Source organism: Cotesia glomerata, linkage group LG7 (genome assembly GCF_020080835.1).
Source record: "Cotesia glomerata isolate CgM1 linkage group LG7, MPM_Cglom_v2.3, whole genome shotgun sequence".
Classification (NCBI taxonomy): domain Eukaryota; kingdom Metazoa; phylum Arthropoda; class Insecta; order Hymenoptera; family Braconidae; genus Cotesia; species Cotesia glomerata.
In genome coordinates, this window is record NC_058164.1 from 21802294 (window position 1) to 21825580 (window position 23287).

The 23287-nt window shown below is 27.6% G+C and overlaps 3 protein-coding genes, 1 long non-coding RNA gene and 2 other non-coding genes across 7 annotated transcripts; 2 read left to right on the plus strand and 4 right to left on the minus strand.

Moving 5' to 3' along the window:
* Positions 1–249: 249 nt before the first annotated feature.
* On the minus strand, positions 250–3994 carry LOC123268692 (dolichyldiphosphatase 1-like). Its single transcript, XM_044734015.1, has 5 exons — positions 3839–3994; positions 3563–3663; positions 3305–3483; positions 520–747; positions 250–440 (listed from the first exon to the last, which is right to left on the minus strand). The coding sequence occupies exons 1-5, from the start codon at positions 3954–3956 to the stop codon at positions 311–313; spliced, it is 756 nt and encodes a 251-aa protein (XP_044589950.1). The 5' UTR covers positions 3957–3994; the 3' UTR covers positions 250–310.
* Positions 3995–4794: 800 nt separating this feature from the next.
* Positions 4795–4868, minus strand: Trnav-aac. The gene has a single exon. It is a non-coding gene; the product is annotated as a tRNA-Val (tRNA).
* A 490-nt stretch (positions 4869–5358) lies between these two features.
* Trnav-aac lies at positions 5359–5432 on the plus strand. Its single transcript has one exon. It is a non-coding gene; the product is annotated as a tRNA-Val (tRNA).
* A 5902-nt stretch (positions 5433–11334) lies between these two features.
* LOC123269747 lies at positions 11335–11907 on the minus strand. Its single transcript, XM_044735583.1, has 2 exons — positions 11679–11907; positions 11335–11582 (listed from the first exon to the last, which is right to left on the minus strand). Exons 1-2 carry the CDS (start codon positions 11905–11907, stop codon positions 11335–11337), a joined length of 477 nt encoding a protein of 158 aa, XP_044591518.1.
* A 4484-nt stretch (positions 11908–16391) lies between these two features.
* LOC123268722 lies at positions 16392–23145 on the minus strand. Of its 2 annotated transcripts, none has more exons than XR_006510275.1 (3): positions 23086–23145; positions 17070–17663; positions 16392–16656 (listed from the first exon to the last, which is right to left on the minus strand). It is a non-coding gene; the product is annotated as an uncharacterized LOC123268722 (long non-coding RNA). The 2 variants fall into 2 exon arrangements; XR_006510274.1 differs by lacking the exon at positions 16392–16656 and adding an exon at positions 16774–16898.
* Positions 19136–20558, plus strand: LOC123268684 (MATH and LRR domain-containing protein PFE0570w-like). Its single transcript, XM_044733994.1, has 2 exons — positions 19136–19598; positions 19671–20558. The coding sequence occupies exons 1-2, from the start codon at positions 19243–19245 to the stop codon at positions 20491–20493; spliced, it is 1179 nt and encodes a 392-aa protein (XP_044589929.1). The 5' UTR covers positions 19136–19242; the 3' UTR covers positions 20494–20558.
* Positions 23146–23287: the final 142 nt, after the last annotated feature.

Below are 23287 nucleotides of genomic sequence, written 5' to 3' on the forward strand. Positions count from 1 at the left end.
TTAAAATTAAATTAAATTAGGAAGCCATTTCTTAAAAAAGTAAAACTCGAAAAAAATAATTTTCAATTACTTAATTCCCTAAGTAAATTATTTTACCATTAATAGTCAACAAAAATCTTATAAAAATGACAAGTTAGATTTAACTTTACAATATTTCAATCTATTTTCAATAGATTTAAAAAACTTCTAACTTAGACTTTTAAAAAATCTCAAATAACCGCAATTATCAAGAAAAAATTAAAACTCTAATTTTTTAAAATAAATAAAAGTGTCTTTATTTATTGTCAGCCCACTGGGCAACCATCAGACGTCATTGTGATTTCATAGAGACTAGTTTTCTTGAGCGTGCTCTAGCCTCTGTTCTTATGTTCGTATACTCGAACCACAACACATTTGGTATCAGGGTTGAATCACGTATTAATAAAAATTCAGACAATCGCCTTAAAATAATTTTATAAATTAATAATGATCTTAGATAATTATAGCAATCAATGATATTTTAATGTTAGAGAGACTTACCACGACACAATAATTGGAAAAAATGGCGCTAGGACTAGATGAGTTATAAAAAACCATGTAACACCCATTATAATACCTACAACAAAACCACATAGTACCTGTGATATTGTATGGTATTGCAAATAAATACGACTATATGACACTAGAACGGCAACTGTTGCACAGCCACCGATGATTGTCCATCTCCATAATTTTTCTACAACTGTACTGTTATTGTTTTGATGCATTCTGTAAATAAAAATGTAAATATTGATAATCTATGTTATTAAGAGAATAAGCAAAATTTTGTGTGCAATGTACCTTTTCAAGGTTTCATATCATTCTCACCAATGGTTAATTTATGATGATAAGTATTTAGGCTGCATTTGAAAATGCTCTATTTCTAGATACATAATTAATTTAAGAAATGACCTTGTATCTTGTGAACTATTGACATTTTTGAAGATATAAGCTCATCCTGATGTTACACTCATCAAGACCTTTCATTTCAGTACCCACATAAATTTTTCATATAATTTATATATTTATATATATAAATATATGAAAAATATATCAAAATGCATGTGGGTATTCAAATGAAAGCTCTTGATGGGTGTAACATCGGGATGAGCTTATATCTTTAAAAACTTCAATAGTTAAGAAAGTACAGTGCAATTTAAAATAATTAAAAAACGACCATTCGTCTTTTGATCTATTGACATTTTTTAAGATATAAGCTCATCCCGATGTTACACTCATCGAAACCTTTCATTTGAGTACTCACATCAATTTTTCATATATTTTATATATTATATATATGTATGTATCATATATGTTGACATTTTTGAAGATATAAGCTCATCCTGATGTTACACTCATCAAGACTTTTCATTTCAGTACCCACATAAATTTTTCATATAATTTATATATTTATATATATTATATATATAAATATATGAAAAATATGTCAAAATGCATGTGGGTACTCAAATAAAAGCTCTCGATGAGTGTAACATTGGGATGAGCTTATATCTTTAAAAACGTTAATAGTTCAAAAAGTACAGTGCAATTTAATAAAAGTCATTATTTAATAAAGCAAAATTTTATTTATTTATATTTCACAAGTCACGGCAGTCACATAGTGACTGCAAGGATGCTAGTTTCATTAAATTATTATAATAGTGTTATCAATTAATTTTAGCTTTCATTACACAGTGGTTGTAAAATATAAGCTAATTTTTAAAACTATAATGCATGATAAATTAATATCATTTTTTAAACTTTTATAAAGAAAAATATTTTTTTTAATTCGCAAATAATTATTTTTAAATTTCTACATGAGGAAATTTTTTAATTTTAATCTAATTGTTATAAAAATCTAAAAAATTATTAGATGACCGTTAAATTCAGTGTCATTGAATTATTTCTGCTTTTAATACCAAACATCTTCAATTAAAAGTATTTTTTGAACAGGTGTTTTGAGAGAATTTTGTTATTAAGATTTTTAACATTTCATTATTTGTTTTTATATAAAATATCGCAAATATGATATCAATATATCATCGTACGATTAAAAATTTTATATTTTAAATAAAATTCTTAATTAAATGTTTTTTTTTTAAATTAATAATTTATTTATAAAAAATTATTCAAGTCTGATAAATTTATAATCAGTTTATTATTTTATTTTTTAGCTAATAAACTGCTTTTATATTAATATAAAATAAAATGTTTTCTAAAAAAATGATAGATAATTATGATGATAGTGTTGCTGGACTCCTCTAACCGATTGGATTATAAATTGCAAAGATTAATAAATAATTCAATTAGATTCATATTGGACTTGAAACGAGATGAACATATTACTCCTCATAGACTTTCTCTAAAGTGGCTAAACATTAAAACAAAGAGAATTTATTGCTTGGCGTGTTATTTTTCCAAACTATTATCCACTGGTGAACCAAAATTCCTACGGAATTTATTCATAGAAGAGGATCAAGACATTAGACGATCAGAAAGAATAGCAGAAAAATATAATAACGTCATGTTTAAAATACCACACTTTACTACAAAATCATACGAGCATTCATTTGTGGTGTCTGCGATACAGCTTTGGAGAAAACTGCCAATTGAAATAATCGAATCTCATAGTTTAGAAACATTTAAAACAAAAGCTTTTGAATTTTTCATGCAATTAGAAATTGATGGTAAATTGTAAGTCTCAGATAAATCTGGACAAATCTCTGGAATCTACATACATATTATATCACTCCATTGTTATGTTAATTAATCGAAATTTTATCCTACCATCATCATTTACTAAAATTATTATTGCGATAAAATGTATCATATGTATCATTTGTATAATGTATTACTTATCATGGTAATACTTGCTATAACTGTATGTGTACTTATTCTCATCTTTATACTTAAATATTTGTAAATTTTGCCATTCGGCTTGCTGCCTTGGCATTTAAACCAAATAAATAAAAAAAAAAATTATTTAGGTGTTAATTTATAAAAATTTTTTTATTAAAAAAAAAAGGAGAAAAATTTTTATTAATTTTAAATTTATAAAAATAAAAAGTGGAAATTTTTTATGGTTCATTTTTTCAAAAAAAATATCAATTTTCAATAACTTTGGTATCATGTACCAAGTTTTTTTTATATATTTTTCCAACACATTTAATTAAATCTAGATCATATATTCATTCGCTAAGTGATTGTTCTGCTAACTCAGAACAAATCTTCAATTAAAAATTAAATTATTCAAAAAAATATCCAGAAAATTATGAAAAATAATTACCTCAAGCATACAAATAACGCCGTATAAGTTGCAAAAAACCACATCAACAATGAATGTGTCGACGGCATTCCATATTCAACATAAACAACATCACGTTTCATCGGTCTTGCTTCTTTGATAGTATATTTCAAAAACAAACCAACAATATCCGTGACAATTACTCCGATAAAAAAGCATATCTATAAAACAAAAAATTTTTTTAAATTAACAATTAATATTTATTATAAACTAAACAAATAAAAGCGTTCATTCACCTACCGTATGTAAATCACGTCGGAAAGCAATGAGAGTGATAAATCCTACTATTAACGCTAATGGCATCAAACTTATCAGGGCTAACCCAAGCCCTAATGAATCTCCTGAAAATAAAAATAAAAATAAATAATTTGATAAATATTTGCGGGATGTTAAGTCAAAAATAAAAATATTTATCGCTACGTCGACAGTAACATAACCTCAATAATTGAAGGTAAGTTTTAGTTCGTTATCATGGTATTAATTTATGGAAACAAGCAATAAATAAATAATACTGACCTTGAGGATACTCGACAAGTGATACTGACAATGGAATCCATTTAATATTTTGTTGGTAATTGTTATTTACTATATTTGACGATACACGATGTAAATACTCGTCATCAACCGCCGCCATTATTGTGCGTTAACGTTTTATTATCATAACAATCATAAGATAATGGTTGGTTTCAATACTTCAATTTATAATTGATTGAGTTGGTACAATTGTTTTTTTTGTTTGTATTACACTAAAATTAGCTGATATATGACAATTTCTTAAATTTTTATAACAAATAAATTATGATAAAAAAAAATATAACAGGTATTAGAATTTTTTATTCCACTAAAGTTAGCACTCACTCCACAATTTTTTTATTTTATCTAACAAAAAATTTATTCTAAAAAATAATTAAAAAAAAATTTTTTTTTCAATTTTTTAAATTTCTACATGTCAATTTTTTTTTCTAATTTTTATTTGCCATAATTTTCTTGTTTTAAGATTTTTTAAATTATTAAATATATGCTAAATTAATTTTCATAAATTTTTTAGCAATGAAATTATTATAAAAAAAAAATTAAAAAGTTTCACTCGTAAAAATTAAAAAAAGTTATAAATGAAAATTTTTGGAAATATTTTTTTTTTATTAAAATCGATTTGTTATAAAAATTGAAAAAATTGAGTTGTCAGCTAACTTCAGTATCATAAAAAAATACATTTCAAAATTCGCACATAATTTATTTTAATTTCTACATGTGGAATTCTTTTACTAAATTTTTTTTTTTTAGTAATTTAATTGTTATAAAAATCTAAAAAATTGTAAGATTTTTGTTGATTTATTGCTTATTGATTTTTTTTGTTATTAAAAATTTGTTGGTTCTTGTTACATAATTTTTCAATTTTTTAAATTCAGTAAGAAAAAAAGTGTTTTAGGTAAATGGAGAAATTTCAAAAATTAATTGACAAAACAAAAGGTTGTTTCTGCTCAGGTTCGAACTGAGGACCTTCTGCGTGTTAGGCAGATGTGATAACCAACTACACCACAGAAACCAACGTATGAGTCGGCGATTTTAAGAGCTTTATAAGTTTAGATTACACCCTTCAAGTCATTTAATTTTATTTTATAATGTAATGCTGAGAACAGAAAATTTGAGTGGTTTTTTAGTTTATAAATAAAATTAGTGGAGCAAAAAAAGAAAAAATTTGAATATAAATTATAAAAATTAATAGAACTTTTTTTTATATTATAATGAATATTAATTAAAGGTTTTTTATTTAAAATAAAAAGCGAAAAATTTATAATTTTATTTCTAGAAATTCGTTTGTTTTCAAATTGCAAAGTTTTATAAAAGATCAAAATAAATTAAAATATTAAAATTCAGAATAAAATTAAACAAATTGAGATTAGAACTATAGAAAAAAAGTATAATAAAATAAAACTATATCTAATCGATTGCAAATGAGCATAAACAAACACTAAAAATACAAAAAATAGCACATGAATTTTATAAGCTATCATTTGAGCTACAACATCAACTGTGTTTTCGTGGTGTAGTCGGTTATCACATCTGCCTAACACGCAGAAGGTCCCCGGTTCGAACCCGGGCGAAAACAGTTTTTTTTTCCTTTACAACTTACTTATTTCAGATATACTTGATTAATTCAACAAATAGTTTCAAGTAATTATTTTTATTAACTTCAGCCAAAAATTTCAAGAGTAAAAATTCGAATTCTCATTGTTGATTTATTTTTACTTTCGTTTAAGGTAGTTGTCATAGTACAGTATTGTCAAAAAAATTAGAGATTATACGCGTCGCAAAAGTATATATACTAAGCTTTAGCTAAGTAACCTATAATTTTTACTATTTTTACGCAAGACTACCCATGGAGGGAGAAGGGGGTCTCAATCTAGAAGAATTTAACATTTGAAACAGTAAAAATTTTACTCTTAAAATTTATACTTTACCAGTCCAAGCAAGTCAATAATTATAGTTTCATTTTTAGCGTTGCGTTAAAAATTTACCATTTTACTTTGTAAATATTGACGTTGCTTGTATTGGAAATTTAGTAACTGTATTTTATGTTTTTTTCATATCATGCGATCATTTTTTAGGTACGAAATGATAAATATCAAAGTCAAAATTCTTAATTATTATACTTCAACATTTTCAACATTCACATAGTGAATATTACTGCTTGAAATAGTATTTTCTTCCATGTAAAGATTAGTAAAATCACAATTTTACTATTTGAAATGGTCATTTTTAGCAGTTGATCATTACTTATTATAAATAGACTATTATTTATTACAGTTTATTTTTTTCCGTGTAGAGTTTTTCTTTAGCAGGGTGATTCTGGAGTGAATCTGGATTTTAATCTATAAAATATCGAAGTACGGAATTCTCGGAATACAGCCAATACATTCAAAATGGTATTAACCCCACTTGTAATTAATTGACAAAAATTTTTTGTTGGTATACTTACAAAAATTGAGAAAAAAGAATCGAATTTTGAGAAAAACTCAAATTTTGGAAAAAAAAATAAAATTTCGACGGAAATCGAAATTAAAAAAAAATTGAAATTTTTTAAAATAATCTTTTTGTAAACTATAGAAAATAAAAAAAAAAGTTGAATTTTGAAGACAATTGAAATTTTGAAAAAAATCAAATTTTAACTAGCATGAAAAAATTGAAATTAATAAATTTTGAATTGAAAAAAAAATTATTAATTTTGACAGAAATTCAAAAAAATTGTATTAATTTTAATTTTAAAAATCTCTAACTACGCATTTTATAATTTTTAAACGAGTAACAACTATTTTCTTATTTTTATCCAATAAAAATAATCAAGAATTTTTTCCTCAGAGTGAATTTTTCTAATAACATTAATTAAACTCATTTCAAAGTGAATTTCATTTCCGGAGGGAGTAAATCAATTGAAAATCATCGGCTCAACATTAATTCTGCAAATTTTTTATTACAGTGTTCAGTTTGAATTCAATATTGAATTATCCTAGACTTACAATTATCTTATGTCAAGTTACTTACCTAGTACGCATTCTATATCAGATTCAGGAGCAAAACGAGATTTGCATTGACATTTGTTATTAATACATTCCGAAAAACTTGGAAATCATTCATCATCCTGCCAACAGAATCCATTAAAAACCGGAGAACATTGAATTCCGTTAATTTCAATAGCGTTAGATGAACAACTACATATTTTATTTATCGAACATGTTGCAAATTTAGTTTTTGAACACCACGTATCGTTTGAGCAACTCTGACCTAGTACATCTGAAAAAATTAAACTTATCAACTAAAATCATACCTATTTCTTCATTCTATATTATTTACTTACTTAGCAGGCATTCCCCGCGAGAGTTCTTTCGATAACTAGCATTGCATGTACACTTATTGTCAATGCAGGCAGAATTATTAGCAGCACACTTTTCGTTCTTCCAACAAAAACTGTCCAATAAAGGTACACATTTCTTCTTTACTTGGATGTTATTTGCTCTGCAAATGCATTTTTTGTTGTCGCTTGAACATTTCGCATGCAATATGTGATCACACTGTGCATCAGTTTTGCAAATTTCTCCCAGTTCTAAAATAATTGAATTTTTGTAAAATTTTAAATAAAAAATTTTGATAAATTTTTAAAAAGTGGAATAATAAAATTAATACCTTCTTTGTTTAACATACATCGAAAAATATTTTCTGAAATGTTTCGGCATATGTTAATTTCATCGCAACAAGATTGAGGGTCAGTTGGGTCACACTATAATAAATAATTCCAATTTATTAAAATTTATTTTTAGACAATGATTTTTTAACTTCCCGCTGAGAAAATTGAAAATTTTCAAAGAACGGGAAGTTATTGTTTTTACCCGTTTTTCGAAAATCGAGTTTTCATCACAGTGTGTGTGTGTGTGTGTGTGTGTGTGTGTGTGAGTGTAAATCTCTCATAACTTTTGAACGGATCATCCGATTCGATTCAAATAAGCGATGTTCCAAAGAGTTCCGTTGTCCTTAGATTTTTGATACTAATTCGAAGAATTCAAGTCGATAAATTTTGAGAAATCTCTAAGATAAAATTTCCAAAAATTCGTTTTTTTTAAATATCTTCTGAACGGCTTGACCGATCAATTCCAAAAGCTAATCAGCTCTTAACCTTTAAAAACCACGTTGATCGCCACCGGTCCGGTCAAATTCGATTGATTCGTTCGTGAGATATCGTTGTTGAAAAAAATTGAAAAAAAATGTTTTTTTCAGAATTTCTATGAAATTTTCAGTTTGACCAAAAAACTGCGTTGAATGCCGTAAGCCGCGAGAAAATCGGTTAGTTCATTCAAAAGATTGCGGTTTGAAAATTCAAAAAATAGTGTTCTGTGAAACTGCTATCAGAATTTGAGCTCTTTGAGCTCAAAAGTACAGAACAGCTATCTTTTTGAACTCGGCGAGCTCAAAATAACACAAAAACTATATTTTTGAGCTCGAAGAGCTCAAAAACAAGATAAGTGAAATGTTGAACGCTTAAGGAGGTACCGTGCAAAATCACTTTTCTTACGATATTCTTCAATTTGTGAATACGTGTACTTTTAAGTATCCTCTATACGAATACATTTTTTTTAATAATCCTTGCGGTACTAATTTTCGAAATATTAGCAATTAAAAATCGTACATTTAACATGCATTCCCTATCTTGGCCGTATTTAGAGTGAAAATTTTATTGAATAACAACCATACTTTTCTTAGGATTTTTTTGAAAAACAGAATATTTAATTGAAGTTACACTAAGTATTTTTTTTTCATCAAAAATAACACAAACGAGCGGTATTCATTTTTTTATAAGAAATGTTTGAAGTTAGTGACTTTCGATATTTTACGTGAGTGGAAGTAAGTGAGCGATAGTCTGTAAATATATAGAGGCAGGACTAGTGCGTGAGAAAGAAACTAATAGCCCTAACCTATTGGTGTCTTTTTCTTAGGGCAATACCTCCTTAAGTATGGAGTTAGCGGGAAGTTGCAATGATGGCCTGTAGGGTCAACCGTTTTCCTAATTTTTTTTTCAATTTTTAATTATGTTTATTAATATCTTTTTACATAATGTGTTATATAAGGTAAAAGCCCCAGTAAATGATCATGTACCAGTATATGATCATATATTGGGGCATTTATCTTACATCTTACGTTTACATATATATTGTAGAATATCTAAATTATTGATTTCATTATTATAAAAGTTCATTTTGAAATATTTAAAATTGATTAAAATATTTATCAATGAACTATATTTAACCCTTTGTTGGTCGCGTCTTTTTTAGTTTCTCGCTCGCACTATCAACTAAGAGAATAAGTGTCATCCAAGGACAGCGAACATCCTCCCATCCGCTCGGGGAGACGCGTCCGGTAGCAGTTTCTCCTCAGCCCCGAATGTGTGTGTGTGTGTGTGTGTGTGTGTGTGTGTGTGTGTGTGTGTGTGTGTGTGTGTGTGTGTGTGTGTGTGTGTGTGGATGTATGTAAACCTCTCATAACTTTTGAACGGCTTGACCGATTTCATCGCGGTTAGTGCCATTCGAAAGGGCTCGACCGAACTTAGATTTTGAATATACTTTAGAACGATTCGGACCGGTAGATTTTGAGAAATCGCAAAAAAACTACAAAAAAAAATTTTTTCAAAAGTTGTTTTTTTGGAACATTTTAACATCAAAAAACCACGTCGATCGCCACCAGTCTGGTCAAAATCGGTTGATTCGTTCGTGAGTTATCGTTGACGAAAGAAAACCGAAAAAAGTGTTTTTTCGGAATTACTCCGAAATTTTTCGCTCTATCAATTTAAACTTAAAGATTCTATATGAAACTTGAAAAACTGCGTCGAATACCACCAACCGCGTGAAAATCGGTTCATTCATTCGAAAGTTATTGCGATTTGAAAATTCAAAAAATAGTATTTTATCAAATTTCTATCAAACTTTTGAGCTCAAAGAGCTCAAAATAATACACAAATTGTATTTATGAGCTCGAAGACCTCAAAAACGTCATAAGTGCAATTTCAAGCGTTTAGGTATAGAATTGGCGGGAAGGTGCAGGAATGGCCTTCAGGGTCAACCGTTTTCCTAATTTTTTTTTTTTTTGGTTTGCAATTGCTAACACATCAATGGTCTACTCATTTAGCAATCTATCTATTAAATTAATGTACTATTTATAAGTAATCTTGTTATACATTACAAATTTTTTCTATACTAACTATTGTAACTATCAACCTTGTTAATGACGTAAGCTGTTGGGTTTGTTTAAATAAATAAATAAAATTCATTGTTATAAAAAATGTGGGTCTTTTTTTTAATTATTTTAATAACTCAAATTTTACAAATATCTTCTAATAAAATAATTCTAATATTTGAAAATTATTTTCTACCTTTAAGTTTTGTTTCCCATTAAAGCGTACTTTTTAGTTTTTTTAATTTATTATCTAAAAAATATAAAATCCTGATGATTTGTTGATCAAGAGAAGAAAATGTGAGAATACATATTGTCAGCGATATAATGAATATTTGAGTTGCATTGACAGTGAAAATCAACACAATAGGAATATTTAATAGTAATACATTGTGTGTCAGTCCAGCACAGTCCGCCCATAAGTGGTAAGCATGTTGATTTGTTAATAAGTATACTTTTTGGATTACAACCACATGTTTTATTTTCCAAACATTTTGAATGCCATGGATTTCCACAATCTGAATCAATTTTACACGAGAATAATAAATTATCTGAAATAAAAAATTTAGATAAAAAAAAATATCTTGTCATTCTAGAGAAAAAAAAATTAATACCAACTCTTCACACATTGGAAACGGGACACAGCTGAGAAATTTTGTTGGCATTGACACTGATTGTCAATGCATACTGAAGAATGTACCATACAATCATCATCATCCGAACATGATTGATTTATGTAAGGTCCGCATGAAACTTCATCCAAAGCATAATAATTATTACGACAATTACAAATATTGTTTTCAAATCATTTAGCATTTTTTATTATGTTGCAATCTCTATGATCTTTACAAGGTCCGCCCAATATGACAGTAAAAATATCAAAATGATAAATAATTAATTTTTTTTTTAAATTATTGCATTGCGAGAAAAAATTTATTTTAAAAAAAATCAGCAATATTACAATAAGAAATTAATTTATTGAGAATTTTAGATAATTTTATTTTTAGGCTGAAGAAATAAAAATTTTTCTCATAGTAACTTTCTTGTTGAAAAAAAATTTTGTAGACTAAAAAAAAAACAATTTTCGTTAAAAAATTTTTAAGCGGTCAGTCTAAATTTTTTTTTTCCAAATCAAAAAAATTTTTTTTCAACACGAAAGTTACTGTGAAAAAAATTTTTATTTCTTCAGCTAAAAAATAAAATTGTTTAAAATTTTAAACCAATTAACTTCTTATTACAAGATTGCTAATTTTTTTTTTTAAGTAAATTTTTTCTTTCAGCGTATAATTAAAAAATTAATTACTTGGAACACAATTATCTTTAGACTGAAGTGAAACAAATTTATCAATGCATTGACATTTATTATTAATACAAACAGTAACTGGTTTAGAAACACAGTTATCATTGTTGATACAAAATTGTCCAACATGAGCTAAACACTGGTTTCCACCAAAAACTGAGTGATTTGCCTGGCAAACACATTTTTTATCCTTCGAACATTTTGAATTTTCTATTTTATCACAATCATCATCATATTTACAAGCTTGATTCAAATATACCGAAAGTAAATCCCAATTAAAATCACATCACAGTATAATTACAATTTTTACTTTTTTTCAGATAATTTCAATCCACTTACATGCTTGGCATTGATCATTTAAAAGCGATTCATAGTGAAATTTGCAATGACATTCTCTATCACGACAATAAGAATTATCAACAAGATGACAGTCTTCATCATTGGAACAAAATCCACCAAGCAGCGGCAAGCAAAGTGTTTCATTAAATTCATAATAATTTTCTCCACAGACACAAATCTTATCTATTGAACATTCAGCATGCGAGTTATGCAAACATTCTTGATCCATTGAGCAATTTTGTCCCAAATTTTCTGAAATTTGGAGTTTGGTCATAAAAATAAAAAATTTATTTTTTTTTTTTTTTAAATTATTTATTTAGCGTCGCTCAAATCGAAAGGTCCTTGGCGACGGAAAAGAAAAGATTACAAAATTATAATACAAAACATTGACAAGAGAAAAAAAAAAATAAATACAAATTTCAGGAGAGTTATATAATATTGCAATTTACATACAATGTAGATTATGTTTCTGGTTTCAGACATTTAATGATGTCAGCGAATTTTTTTAAGTATTTTCTATCATTAAGGATTTGACACATGTTGTTGGGCAGCTGCGATGTATTTCTCTGTTGAGTTAACCCTAGGCAGGTTGTAAGGTGTTTAACTGAGACAATGTCGTTGCATCCTGGACAAATAGCGGGGTTAGATTTATTCATTGTGACCATGTGAGAACCGAGTGTGTCCTATTCTTAGTCTGGAGCTTATACATTGGTCATATCTTAGAGTGAATTGAGGGGGAGTTTCCCAAATATTACTTCTGATTTCGTGGAGGTGAGTATGTTTTTCGGAGGTCCACATTCGGTTCCATTCGGCACTGATGTGTCTTTTAAGTTTTTTTTTTGTAATCTTTTATGGGTATAGGTAGATTAGTTAGATCGGTTCCGTCTATCATTGCAAGTTTTGCTTGTTCATCCGCTTGCTAGTTTCCAGTAATTCCAACATGGGCTGGAACCCACGCTATTACAATCTCACATTGTTCCGATAGTTTTAAGAGTTTCTGCTGGCAATCCTGTACTTCTTTTACGTCGTTGTAAGGGTTCATCAGGGCATGGATTGATGACAGCGAATCAGTGCATATAACTGCTCTTTCAAAATGGTTGGTTAAGATGACATCCAGACTTATTGAGATGGCTGTTATTTCGCATGAGAATACAGAAAATTCGGACGAGAGTTTGAATTTTAAAATTGTTTCGTTATAGCAGACTGAACATCCACGGAGATTATTAAGCGCAGCGCCGTCGGTGAAGAGCTTCGTGTGAGACGTATATTTATTGATCATTTCCAGGAAGAGTTGATTGTATATTATTGCAGGGGTGTCGTTTATTTTATTTATTTTATTTTCTTTATTGCATATAACCTAACAGCCTTTTAAGGCCAATAAAAAGGTTACAAAAAGATACATATAGTGATTCTGATTTGCACAAGTAGCCAAAATACAATAATATATATAAAACATTACGTTTGATATTATAAATATGTAAATTATATAAGATACAATAGTATAAAATTAAATATATATATCATAGCATCAGGTAACATTTATATATTAATCTATATATATATATAGGAGACTTTCTATAGATATCGATAGTCACTCATCACGATATCTCTGGAACTATAAGACCTAGAGACTTGAAATTTGGCAGGAATATTCCTTTTGCCAAGTAGAGGTCAGCTAAGAACGGATTTCACGAAATTCCACCTACAAGGGGGGTTGCGGCGGTGTTCACGAAAAAAAATTCATATTTTTCAATTATGGCTTTTAATAGTTCAAAACTTGGTCAGAATGTTTCAAATTACATTTAGAAATTTTTTAAAAACGAATTCTGTGACATTCCACCCCCCTGGCGTGCCCGTGCGTGGGCGTCAAATTAAGAAAAAATTCGTAAATTTCAATCTATAGCTATTAATACTTTGAAACATGGCCAGAATGCTTTTTGGCGTTTTTGAGCTGTTAAGAATAAATTTCATTAAATTCTACCCCCACATGTCCGTGCGTGGGCGTAAAATTAAAAGAAATTGTACCTTTTAATCTATAGCAGCTAAAGGATTGAAACTTGGCCAGATTGATTTTTTTGGAGTTTTTGAGCTGTAAAGAATGAATTTTATGAAATGCCACCCTCACAAATCCTTGCGTGGGCGTTAATTAAAAAATTATAAAATTCAATTCCTAAAGGATAATAAGAAGGCATTAAATATAAAAAAAATTAAAAATTTTTATATAAGGTAAAAGCTCTAATAGATGATCATGTACCATTATATGATTACTCTATGTAATGATATAATGATCATGTAGCATTATATGATCACTCTATGTATTTGTATACCTATATTTGTGAATATAGATATACAAATACACGGAGTGATCATCTATCGGAGCTTTTACCTTAATAGCTTAGAACATATTTTGTTGTTACATTTATAAAAAAACTAAACTACTTAACGTAGTTAGATAACAAAATTAATATTTTTCGAGCATGGCGTATATTGTACGCCACGCGAAGCGGGCGGGTAACGGCTAGTTTATAATAATGATAATGTGTGTGTATGCTAGCATTACATAATCAACTTGCAAGATGTTGGTACATTATAGATATATATAAACAGATTACAAACAAGTATACACACAATCTTCTAGTAATGTTATATACTTAATAAATAGAATAATTCATAATATTTGGTTCCAAAATGCTGAGGTTTATAAATAGTAGATAATATAATAAATAACAGTTTATGAGCTTAGATATTATTTGTGGATGTAAATATAGATGTTGGAGAATGTTAGTCTGTTTGCCTGGAGTTTATGACAATGGTTGCAAGTTCTCTGGCACTAGTACGCGATGCAAAGTCGAGCAGATCAATATTACTACACTGTTGGACTATAGTATTGCATGCATTGATAATTCTATTGATAGGTGACGAGAGCGTGAAATTGCTCCTCTGTATTTTAAATATAAAAGATCATGAAGATAATTTGTTTAAATACGAACTTGCACGCTTATTATTCGATTGTCGTTCAGAAAAAGATTTGTATTGACAAAAACTATCAACACAGACAGAATTATCGTCGCAGTGTTTGTCAGTAATACAAAATATCTCTAATTGTTGTACGCATACGGTATTATTGAAGAATTTGGATATACTACCAAGTTTACATTGACAAAAATTATTCTTGCAGAGCGAATTAATGACAGTGCAGTCTTCATTCTTTGAACAAGGCCCCCAAATGGGTATCCCACATGTTGTTTTATTAAATTGAACATAATTATTCTTACAAGAACACACATTGTTTATTGAACATTCTGAGTGTTTTATTTTCATGAAATCGTAATCATTATCGCACTTTTTATCTAGAAAAGTTGGAAGTTATTTAGTATGATTAAAATTATTTACTTTCAACGCATTTGATATTAGAGACCGGTGTAAAACCAGGAATGCATTGACACTTATTGTTTACACAGTGAGAATTTTGTGAGAAGCAATCGGCATTTTCAAAGCAAACCCCGTTCAAAATTGAAAGACAACTAATTTTATTAATTGTCGTGGTGTTGAATGAATCATTACATTTTTTACTTTCTGTGCACTTTGCAAATTTAACTTATGAACAAAATTCATCATCGTCACAATTTTCACCAATAATATCTGAAAAAGAAAAAAAAATATTCTATCAGTTGTGTCAAACAGGATTTTTTGCGGATCACCCTTATTAAGAAAAACAATTTAAAATAATTAAAAACAATTTGCATGGATTGAATCATTTTAAAATCTTTATTTTCCCACCGATCACTCAATTGTAAAAATGATCCTGAAAGAATCAAAAGTATTTCCAAAGAAGAGTTGGCAGAGAAACTGAAAAATCACATAAAAGTTTCTTTAGAAGAAATAAAAAATCTAAACGACAATTTGCAAAGTGCCTTCGAACAAACTTTCGTCCAAAATAACAAGAATATTTATTACAACAAGCGTTTGAATACAGTAATTGATTACTTGACTATTATCAGGTGTTTGGACCAAGAATTAAGAAGTCTTGAAAAAAAGTCTAATGATTTCGTCCAAAAAATCTCCTATTATAAAATAAAATCGCTTATCGTAGACAATCTGATTGATTTGGTGGACTCAATTGATGAAAATTTTGATCCTCTGGATATAGCAGCTTTGTTTGACGACCAGCTAGTGCCAGCTTCTGAGTCTCAATTGGAAGGCCTAACTTCTCAAAGAATAAGACTGATTTTCCACTGGGATATTTTGGTGCTAAAGATACTTTTGCGATAAATCGAAGGTAATTTTTTTATTTTTATTTCATTACATTTAATGAAAATTTTTTATTTTTTAGTTGCTACAAAATTTTTTAAGTCTTCATGCACTTGTTTGAGATATTTTTTTCTGTAATAAATTTTTTTTTTATTTTTATTTAAATTGAAGTATTTATTTTTTTTATCTTGAATTTATAAATTAACATTAATCAATGCAATCGATTTTTATGTTCTTTTAATTTTTAAACGAGTTTATTTTTTTCTTTTAGTTCATTTTGTCTCATTAGTAATCTTGTTATTGTCAATAAAAGAATTTACAATTATTTAGCATATAAAAAAATTATGGCATTAACGTTAGCAGTCACTTAACAATTTTTTAATTTTAGTTAACAAAAAAATTATTTAAAAAAAAATTGTTTTAAAAAATTACATTTTTTATTTTTTCAAATTTCTACACGTCAATTTTTTTTTTCTAATTTTTTTTGCCATTCTGTTCTACAAACTTTGTTACATTTTTGTTTATATATAAAAATTTCATATAATTATCAAGAACTCTTAATAGGGAATAATATTTGTTTATAATCTAACATTTTTCTTAGGAAATATAAAAACATCACCGTCTTCTTTGTCACATAGATTGCACTGCTTACTACACTCGTTCAGATGTTGTTATTTCTTTCAATTACCTTGCTGGTTTTATTTCGTGCTGATTCTTTTAAAGATGACTTGTTACAAAATTATTGAATATATGCTAAATTAATTTTCATAAAAAATTAGTAATTAGATTTTTTTAAGGTTGTGAAAAAATTTTAATGGCTGCTTAAAGTCACTTAAATTCTTTATTAAATTCAATAATGAAAATTTGAAAATTTTTATTTTATAAAAAAGTTTTTTCAACTGTTGAAAAATGAACTCGTGATGAAACTTTAAAAATTAAGCTCATCTATTTTCTGCAGTTGTTGGAAATCTAAAATTTAAAGAAATTATTCGGATAATTAATTGAAACTAATCATCAGTATTGAAAATTAAAAAAAATTTTTACTTTAATTAATTTTTATCAATCAATCAACTAATAATTGTTACCAAATGATAATCCATGTTCATTTATAGGAAGTATCAAAAACATGAGTATAATTACCTCTTATCCAGCGAAGAAGAAAAGAAAGAAGATATCAATTGCAATACTAGAATCAAGCGAGTCCCGATGTACAACGACTCATTTACATTCAAACACAAAATACTAATACCTAAGATGTATCACAATAATCCTTCATCGACTTGCTTTTCCAAACAGATTGACTTGGTTTGGAAAGAGTCCTACAACGACGTTCAATACAGTAGGAGCTCTAAAACAATATGCATGGAATTTGTGGATGATGATGAATTTATCTACATTACAAAATTATCGCTGACGTTGTTCAAACACAAAGAGTTGACGGCCATCAACAGAATAATATTTATCACATCATCCACCCGGATTGTGTCGTGGTTCGGCAGGTTCCTGGCTTGGAGATTCCAGGTTCCTAGTGCTATGTTGTTAATTTGTATAGTCTTGATAACAATGGAACAGTTGACGACTGGAAAGAGTAGAAACTCAATGGCGGTGTTTTCTTCGTTGACTTCGACGCTTTTCAACGGAATCAAACTGAACTGTCCTTGTATAATCTTATTAATAGCCATAGTCCGGATTTACTTATTATTGATTTGAAGCTTCCACTGGATGGTGATGTGCCTGAGGATATTAAAAATATTATTAATGATATTTTCTGTTCGCTTAAATTAATCTTACAGACCGCAGTAAATAGTTTATTCATTAATATTATTTTTGGATCATGCAATTTTAATAGTACTTCTTTAGTTTGAATTCTATTATTATTATTATTATTATTATTATTATTGTTGTTATTATTATTAATTGATTTGCTAAAAATTTATCTGAAATTTAAGACATAAAGGGTGAAAGAAAAAATTTTTTTTTCACTAATTATAATTACTTATTTTTGGGTGAAATATTTCGAAAAATACAATTTTGAAATTATACACTGAGAAAAAAATTTTCTTTTGAAAAAAATGAACAATGTTTTAATGAAAAATTAATTTGTTTAAAATTTTAATCAAATTTGTTTCTTAGCTGAAGAAATAAAAATTTTTTTACGTAAATTTCTTGTTGAAAAAAAGTTTTCTAGATTTGGAAAGTAAAAATTTTGGATAAAAATTCACAAATTGATTTTTTTTCAAATCAAAAAAACTTTTTTCTTCAGCTAAGAAATAAAATTGTTTTAAATTTTAAATAAATTGATTTCTTGTCACAAAAATGTCCATTTTTTTATGAAAATTAAATTAGCCAACATCTAAAAATTTTTAGAATTTTTTTTTATTGAAAAAATAATTACAAAAAAATAAAAACAAAAATTTTTATTCGTAAAAAACTTTAAAAACTGTCAGTGCAATTTAAAAAAAATATTTTTTTGTTCTAATTTAATTATTAAAAAAAAATTAAAAACATCGGCTAACTTTAGTATTATATTTTTTTAGAATAAATTTTTTCTCTCAGTGTTTAGTTGAAATTTTTTTTTTTTAAGTTTCCTAGTTTTATTCTTTACTCGTATCATTAAGTTTCCGCCAAGAATATCATCATTAAAAACTCTGAATGAATTTATTAGAAATAATTAGATACATTATTATTCAATTAATTATTATTGTAAGTTTTAATATTAAATATTTGTAAGGTAGTAAAAAAATTTTATTTATTTTAATAATACGCTTAAATAAAATATATTTAATTATATGTATATAAAAAATGTTAATAAAAATATTTATAAATTTATAATATTTTTCAACAATCTGTAATTATTTAAGGCAATTTATAAAACAAAAATAAGAATTTTCAATTTATATATAATTAAAAATTTTTTATAATTTTTTTATGCTAACTAAATTTAGAAAATTAAAAAAATTTATAAAATAACCAATCAAATATTTGGGTCAATAATTTATGATCATATCACTTGAAGTTAGCTGACAATCGTCAATTTTTTTTTTAATTATTACAACAATAAATCACAACAAAAAAAAAATGCTTCTAAAAATTTCTACTAATGATTTTTTTTTATTTTCACAGGTGGAATTTTTTTGATTGAATTTTTTTCATAATAATTTCATAGTTATAAAATTCTAAAAAAATTTTTAATATCAGCTAACTTCAGTGTGATGTTAAAAAATGTTTGTTGATCGACCATTGAGTACCAAAACCATGAAAGAACTAACCTACTAATAACTGATCCTAAAAAAGTGTTAAACAATTAGCAACAATGAAACCAAATAAAAGAGCTGATAAGAAGAAACGTATTTGCCAGCATCGTTTGGTCAAAAAGTTAAATAACCACATACAAAAATTATGCCTAAATCTGAACGAATTGTCTAATTATTTAACCACTGATGTGCCGACATTTCAAGATGGCATACCGAGTAATGGCTGCAAAGCAATAAAGACTTATGTTAATGTAATAAAAAAAGTCCATAAAGGTTTTAAAAGTCTGACAGCTAAGTCCGGTAATTTTTTACGAGAAGTTTCCGAACTTAGCTTGAAGTACGTTCCTGTACTCGATTTAGTAGAAAACTCAGAGGAAGAGTTACCTCAGATTAAATTTCATCCGCAGTTACTGAGGTAGTGTAGTAATTTTTTGTTACATAGAATTTTTTTGTATTACTCAGATGTTAATTAGTTGTCTTCTTTCAGTGGTGAGTCATCTAATGAACATAAACGTCGTTTGTCTTCCGAAGAAGAAGTCCCGGCTAAAGAAGCTAAGGTTAATGAAGTTTTGTCATTAGAAAATTCAGTGGAAGATGACAAAGAACAAGAAGAAAAAAAAATAAAAGAAGAAGAAGAAAGAAAAGAACAGAATGAAGATGAATATTTGCATATAGACACATCTTCATTAGAAAACTATACAGATGAAGAGAATGATTTTGAGGGAGATGATGAATATTACTCGTCAAATTCTTCGGATGAAGACCAAGAAGAAATATTTACCGTCATCGGGAAAATCATCGGATCATCTATAGAAGAAAACAATAACCCCATAGATCTCTTCGGTGAAGCTATTGACAAAGACAAACTCATCAACATAGCTTCATGCGCAGCTGAATTTGTTTACGAAAGGAATAAAGGTGCTAAAATAATAATAATTACATCGCAATGTCAAATTGAAAATTGGTTTAAAAAATTAAGCGCTCGCAAAGAAGAAATGCCTAATGAAGCTAAAATGTTTTTGTATGTTTTAAAAAATAAATTTACGAGCGATTTTGAAGAGTGGAAGCGTGTAGGTGGTGCGCTGTTGATTGAATTTGATTTTTTTAAGCAAATTTACGACCACAAAACAACCGATTCTGAAGAAACAAGCTATCGTGACGCGGTTTTTGACCAGGGATACGAATTGCTTGTTTTGGATCTAATTTGTCCCGTCGATGAGTGGCAGTCTTTCTTCCTGAAGAATATTATCAGCATAATGACTAGCTCGCAGAAGTTAATTCTGCAACCAAAGAAACCGTCGTCTGATTAAAATTCTATTAAAAAAAAAATTAGTCAAGAGTCACTATTATAATTATTAATTATTGTTGGATTAAGGGGGGAAATACGTGTAGAAGACCATTTTCATTAATTTTTTTATGATATAAAAAGCTAATATTATTTATTGAAACTATCAGATTATTTTATACATATATTTATGAGTATTTTTTCGTATTAAACAACAATATAACTTAACAAATAGCGGAGATATCAGCTGATACACATCGTAGGATGTCATCCGACTTAGCAGTTGGTGTGCAGTATGAAAGCCACAATTTTTATCTGAAATCAATGGCACAGAAAAATTACTTTTTTTATAAGTGTATCTTTTATATGAACCTCAATTCCAAAAAAAAAAAAAAAGTAAAAATTTGCATTTTTTAGAGGGTTGTGAAATTAAGTCGTGATTTTTTACCATTTTTTCATATATTGTTTATTAAAAAAAAAATAGTTTAAATAAAAATATCGCTTATGATGGAGGTTTATATTCAACGTAATTGTATAAAGAAAAGTAATTTTCCTGTACCATTGATTTCAGATAAAAATTGTGGCTTTCATAATACACACCAACTGCTAAGTCGGAAAACAACCTACGATGTGTGTCAGTTGATATCTCCGTTACTTTTTAAGTTATAATGTCATAAAATATGGAAAAATATAAATATATGTATAAAATAACCTGATAGTTTCAATAAACAACATTAAGGGGACCCGGTGGTCTAGCGGCCCAAAATTTAAGCTATTTTAAAAAATTTTATTTCTATATGAAGGTAATAATTAATGCTTTCAAATTTTTTTTACACATATTCTATTACGTATCAACTACACAAAAATAAAAATCAAAACAAAAAAAAAAATTTTTTTTAAATTAGAAAAATAGTGCTGAAGTTCCCCTCTCCAAAAAAATGGACCTGACTGGTGCGTGTCGATTGATCTCTCCCTTTGATCTGAAATAAAAAAAAATGACGAATTTTTAATTAGTATAAGTATAGTTATCGTCGGAACTAGAATGAAAAAAAAAAAAAAAATTATTTAACAAAATGGCGCGTAGTTAAAAGTACGAATCTGAAACTCGTTTTCAAAAAATTCTTTGAACTACGCGCCATTTTGTCAAATATTTTTTTTTTTTCATTCTAGTTCCGACGATAACTATACTTATACTAATTAAAAATCCGTCATTTTTTTTTATTTCAGATCAGAGGGAGAGATCGATCGACCTGAACCAGTCAGGTCCATTTTTTTTGGAGAGCGGAACTTCAGCGCTATTTTTCTAATATAAAAAAAAATTTTTTTTTGTTTTGATTTTAATTTTTATGTAGTTGATAAGTAATAAAATAAGTGTAAAAAAAATTTGAAAGCATTAGTCATTATCTTTATACAGAAAGAAGATTTTTAAAATAGCTTAAATTTTAGGCCGTTAGACCACCGGGTCCCCTTAATTTTCATACCTAAAAAAAATTAATAAAACATAAGCATGAAAACATCTTTCTATACGTATTTCCTCGCCTAAATTAATTAATAACCTGGTACACGTTGTAGAATAGACAATTCAAAAAATTGTGGTTTAAGTCGACACTCAGATTGAATACAGACAGCATTTTCAGTGGCGCATTTTTCATTTTTCCTGCGAAATTCGCCAAGTAATGGAGCACTATGCGTGTTGTTAAGCTGAATATACTTCGGCTTACAAGCACATTGATGGTTTTCAAAACATTTTGAATGTAATATATCTTCACAATTTTTATTAATTCTGCAAAAATTGCCTAACAATGCTATAAAATAATATGTTTTCAATTTTTTCTATTAAAAAAAAATCTTTGAAGAGATAAATTTCGCATAGAATGCTTCAAAATGATTTTCTAAATAGTTTATACCCTTTTGTGTACAAGAAAATAAATTCTTTGATTTCCTTTGGTATGAGTTCGATTCACCACAGCATTGTACCGCAGAAGTTGGATCACACTTAAAAAAATGAATTTAGTATATTATCATTTTTCAAATCATAAAAGTTACAAAATATTGGCGCTTACTGCAACTCCGTATCCCAAACTTGCATTTAAAGTAGTGTAGTTTAAAATTGATAAAAAAAAATGATGTATAGAAGCCAAAATAATATTTCCATTATTTTAAATTAAATTTTAAGTAAGAAGAATTATTTGTTATAATTTTTTAAAATGATGAATATTTTGTATTAAATTTAAAAAAGTTTTCAATAAATAAATAACAAAAAGATAACTGTTAATATCGATTGTAAGCATAGATAAGGTTTCAGGGCAGCCCCTGGACACATCATGAAGCCTATTTGTAAGAACCTCAACTCAGTGTGTCATATCAACCCCCCAGCTTCCCCTTCTGCTGACTTAGCACTGTCCACGTCCATAGTACAGGTGAGAAAAGTAAGCAAAAAAAAAAAACAAAACTGAAGCTAACAGAGAAAGGTTTAGTTAGAAAGAAAGAACAAATATATTCACTCTTATAGGGAGAGGCCGACAAAATGTGTATGAAGAAAAAAGAAGAAAAAAATAAACCAAGCATTTGAACGATAGCCAGTAGTGCATTACCAACTCGTGATTCAATTACTCACCGATATTTACTTTGTTTTTGTTTAAATTTATCTTGATGTTATGTTTAATTGTTTGTTATGTTTGTTTGTTTTAAAATTTTCTTGCACTGATGAGATTTGAGAAGAAATAAAAATAAAAACTGATCGACCGGTTGACAACCGGTAAAAAAACATCAAAAACGGATCATCAGGAGGAAGACAACAGTCTTGGAGAAGACTTTTT

What these genes read in the sequence shown, in the direction of transcription:
- LOC123269747 (XM_044735583.1), bottom strand. Translation starts at nt 11,907, where the DNA reads ATGGATCAAGAATGTTTGCATAACTCGCATGCTGAATGTTCAATAGAT. An exon ending in AAATGATCAATGCCAAGCAT is followed by an intron (nt 11,583 to 11,678) that starts GTAAGTGGATTG and finishes ATTTGAATCAAG; the next exon opens with CTTGTAAATATGATGATGAT.
- LOC123268692 (XM_044734015.1), bottom strand. Translation starts at nt 3,956, where the DNA reads ATGGCGGCGGTTGATGACGAGTATTTACATCGTGTATCGTCAAATATA. An exon ending in ACTTGTCGAGTATCCTCAAG is followed by an intron (nt 3,664 to 3,838) that starts GTCAGTATTATT and finishes TTTTATTTTCAG; the next exon opens with GAGATTCATTAGGGCTTGGG. An exon ending in GCGTTATTTGTATGCTTGAG is followed by an intron (nt 748 to 3,304) that starts GTAATTATTTTT and finishes TTTTATTTACAG; the next exon opens with AATGCATCAAAACAATAACA.
- LOC123268684 (XM_044733994.1), top strand. Translation starts at nt 19,243, where the DNA reads ATGAAACCAAATAAAAGAGCTGATAAGAAGAAACGTATTTGCCAGCAT. An exon ending in TTTCATCCGCAGTTACTGAG is followed by an intron (nt 19,599 to 19,670) that starts GTAGTGTAGTAA and finishes GTCTTCTTTCAG; the next exon opens with TGGTGAGTCATCTAATGAAC.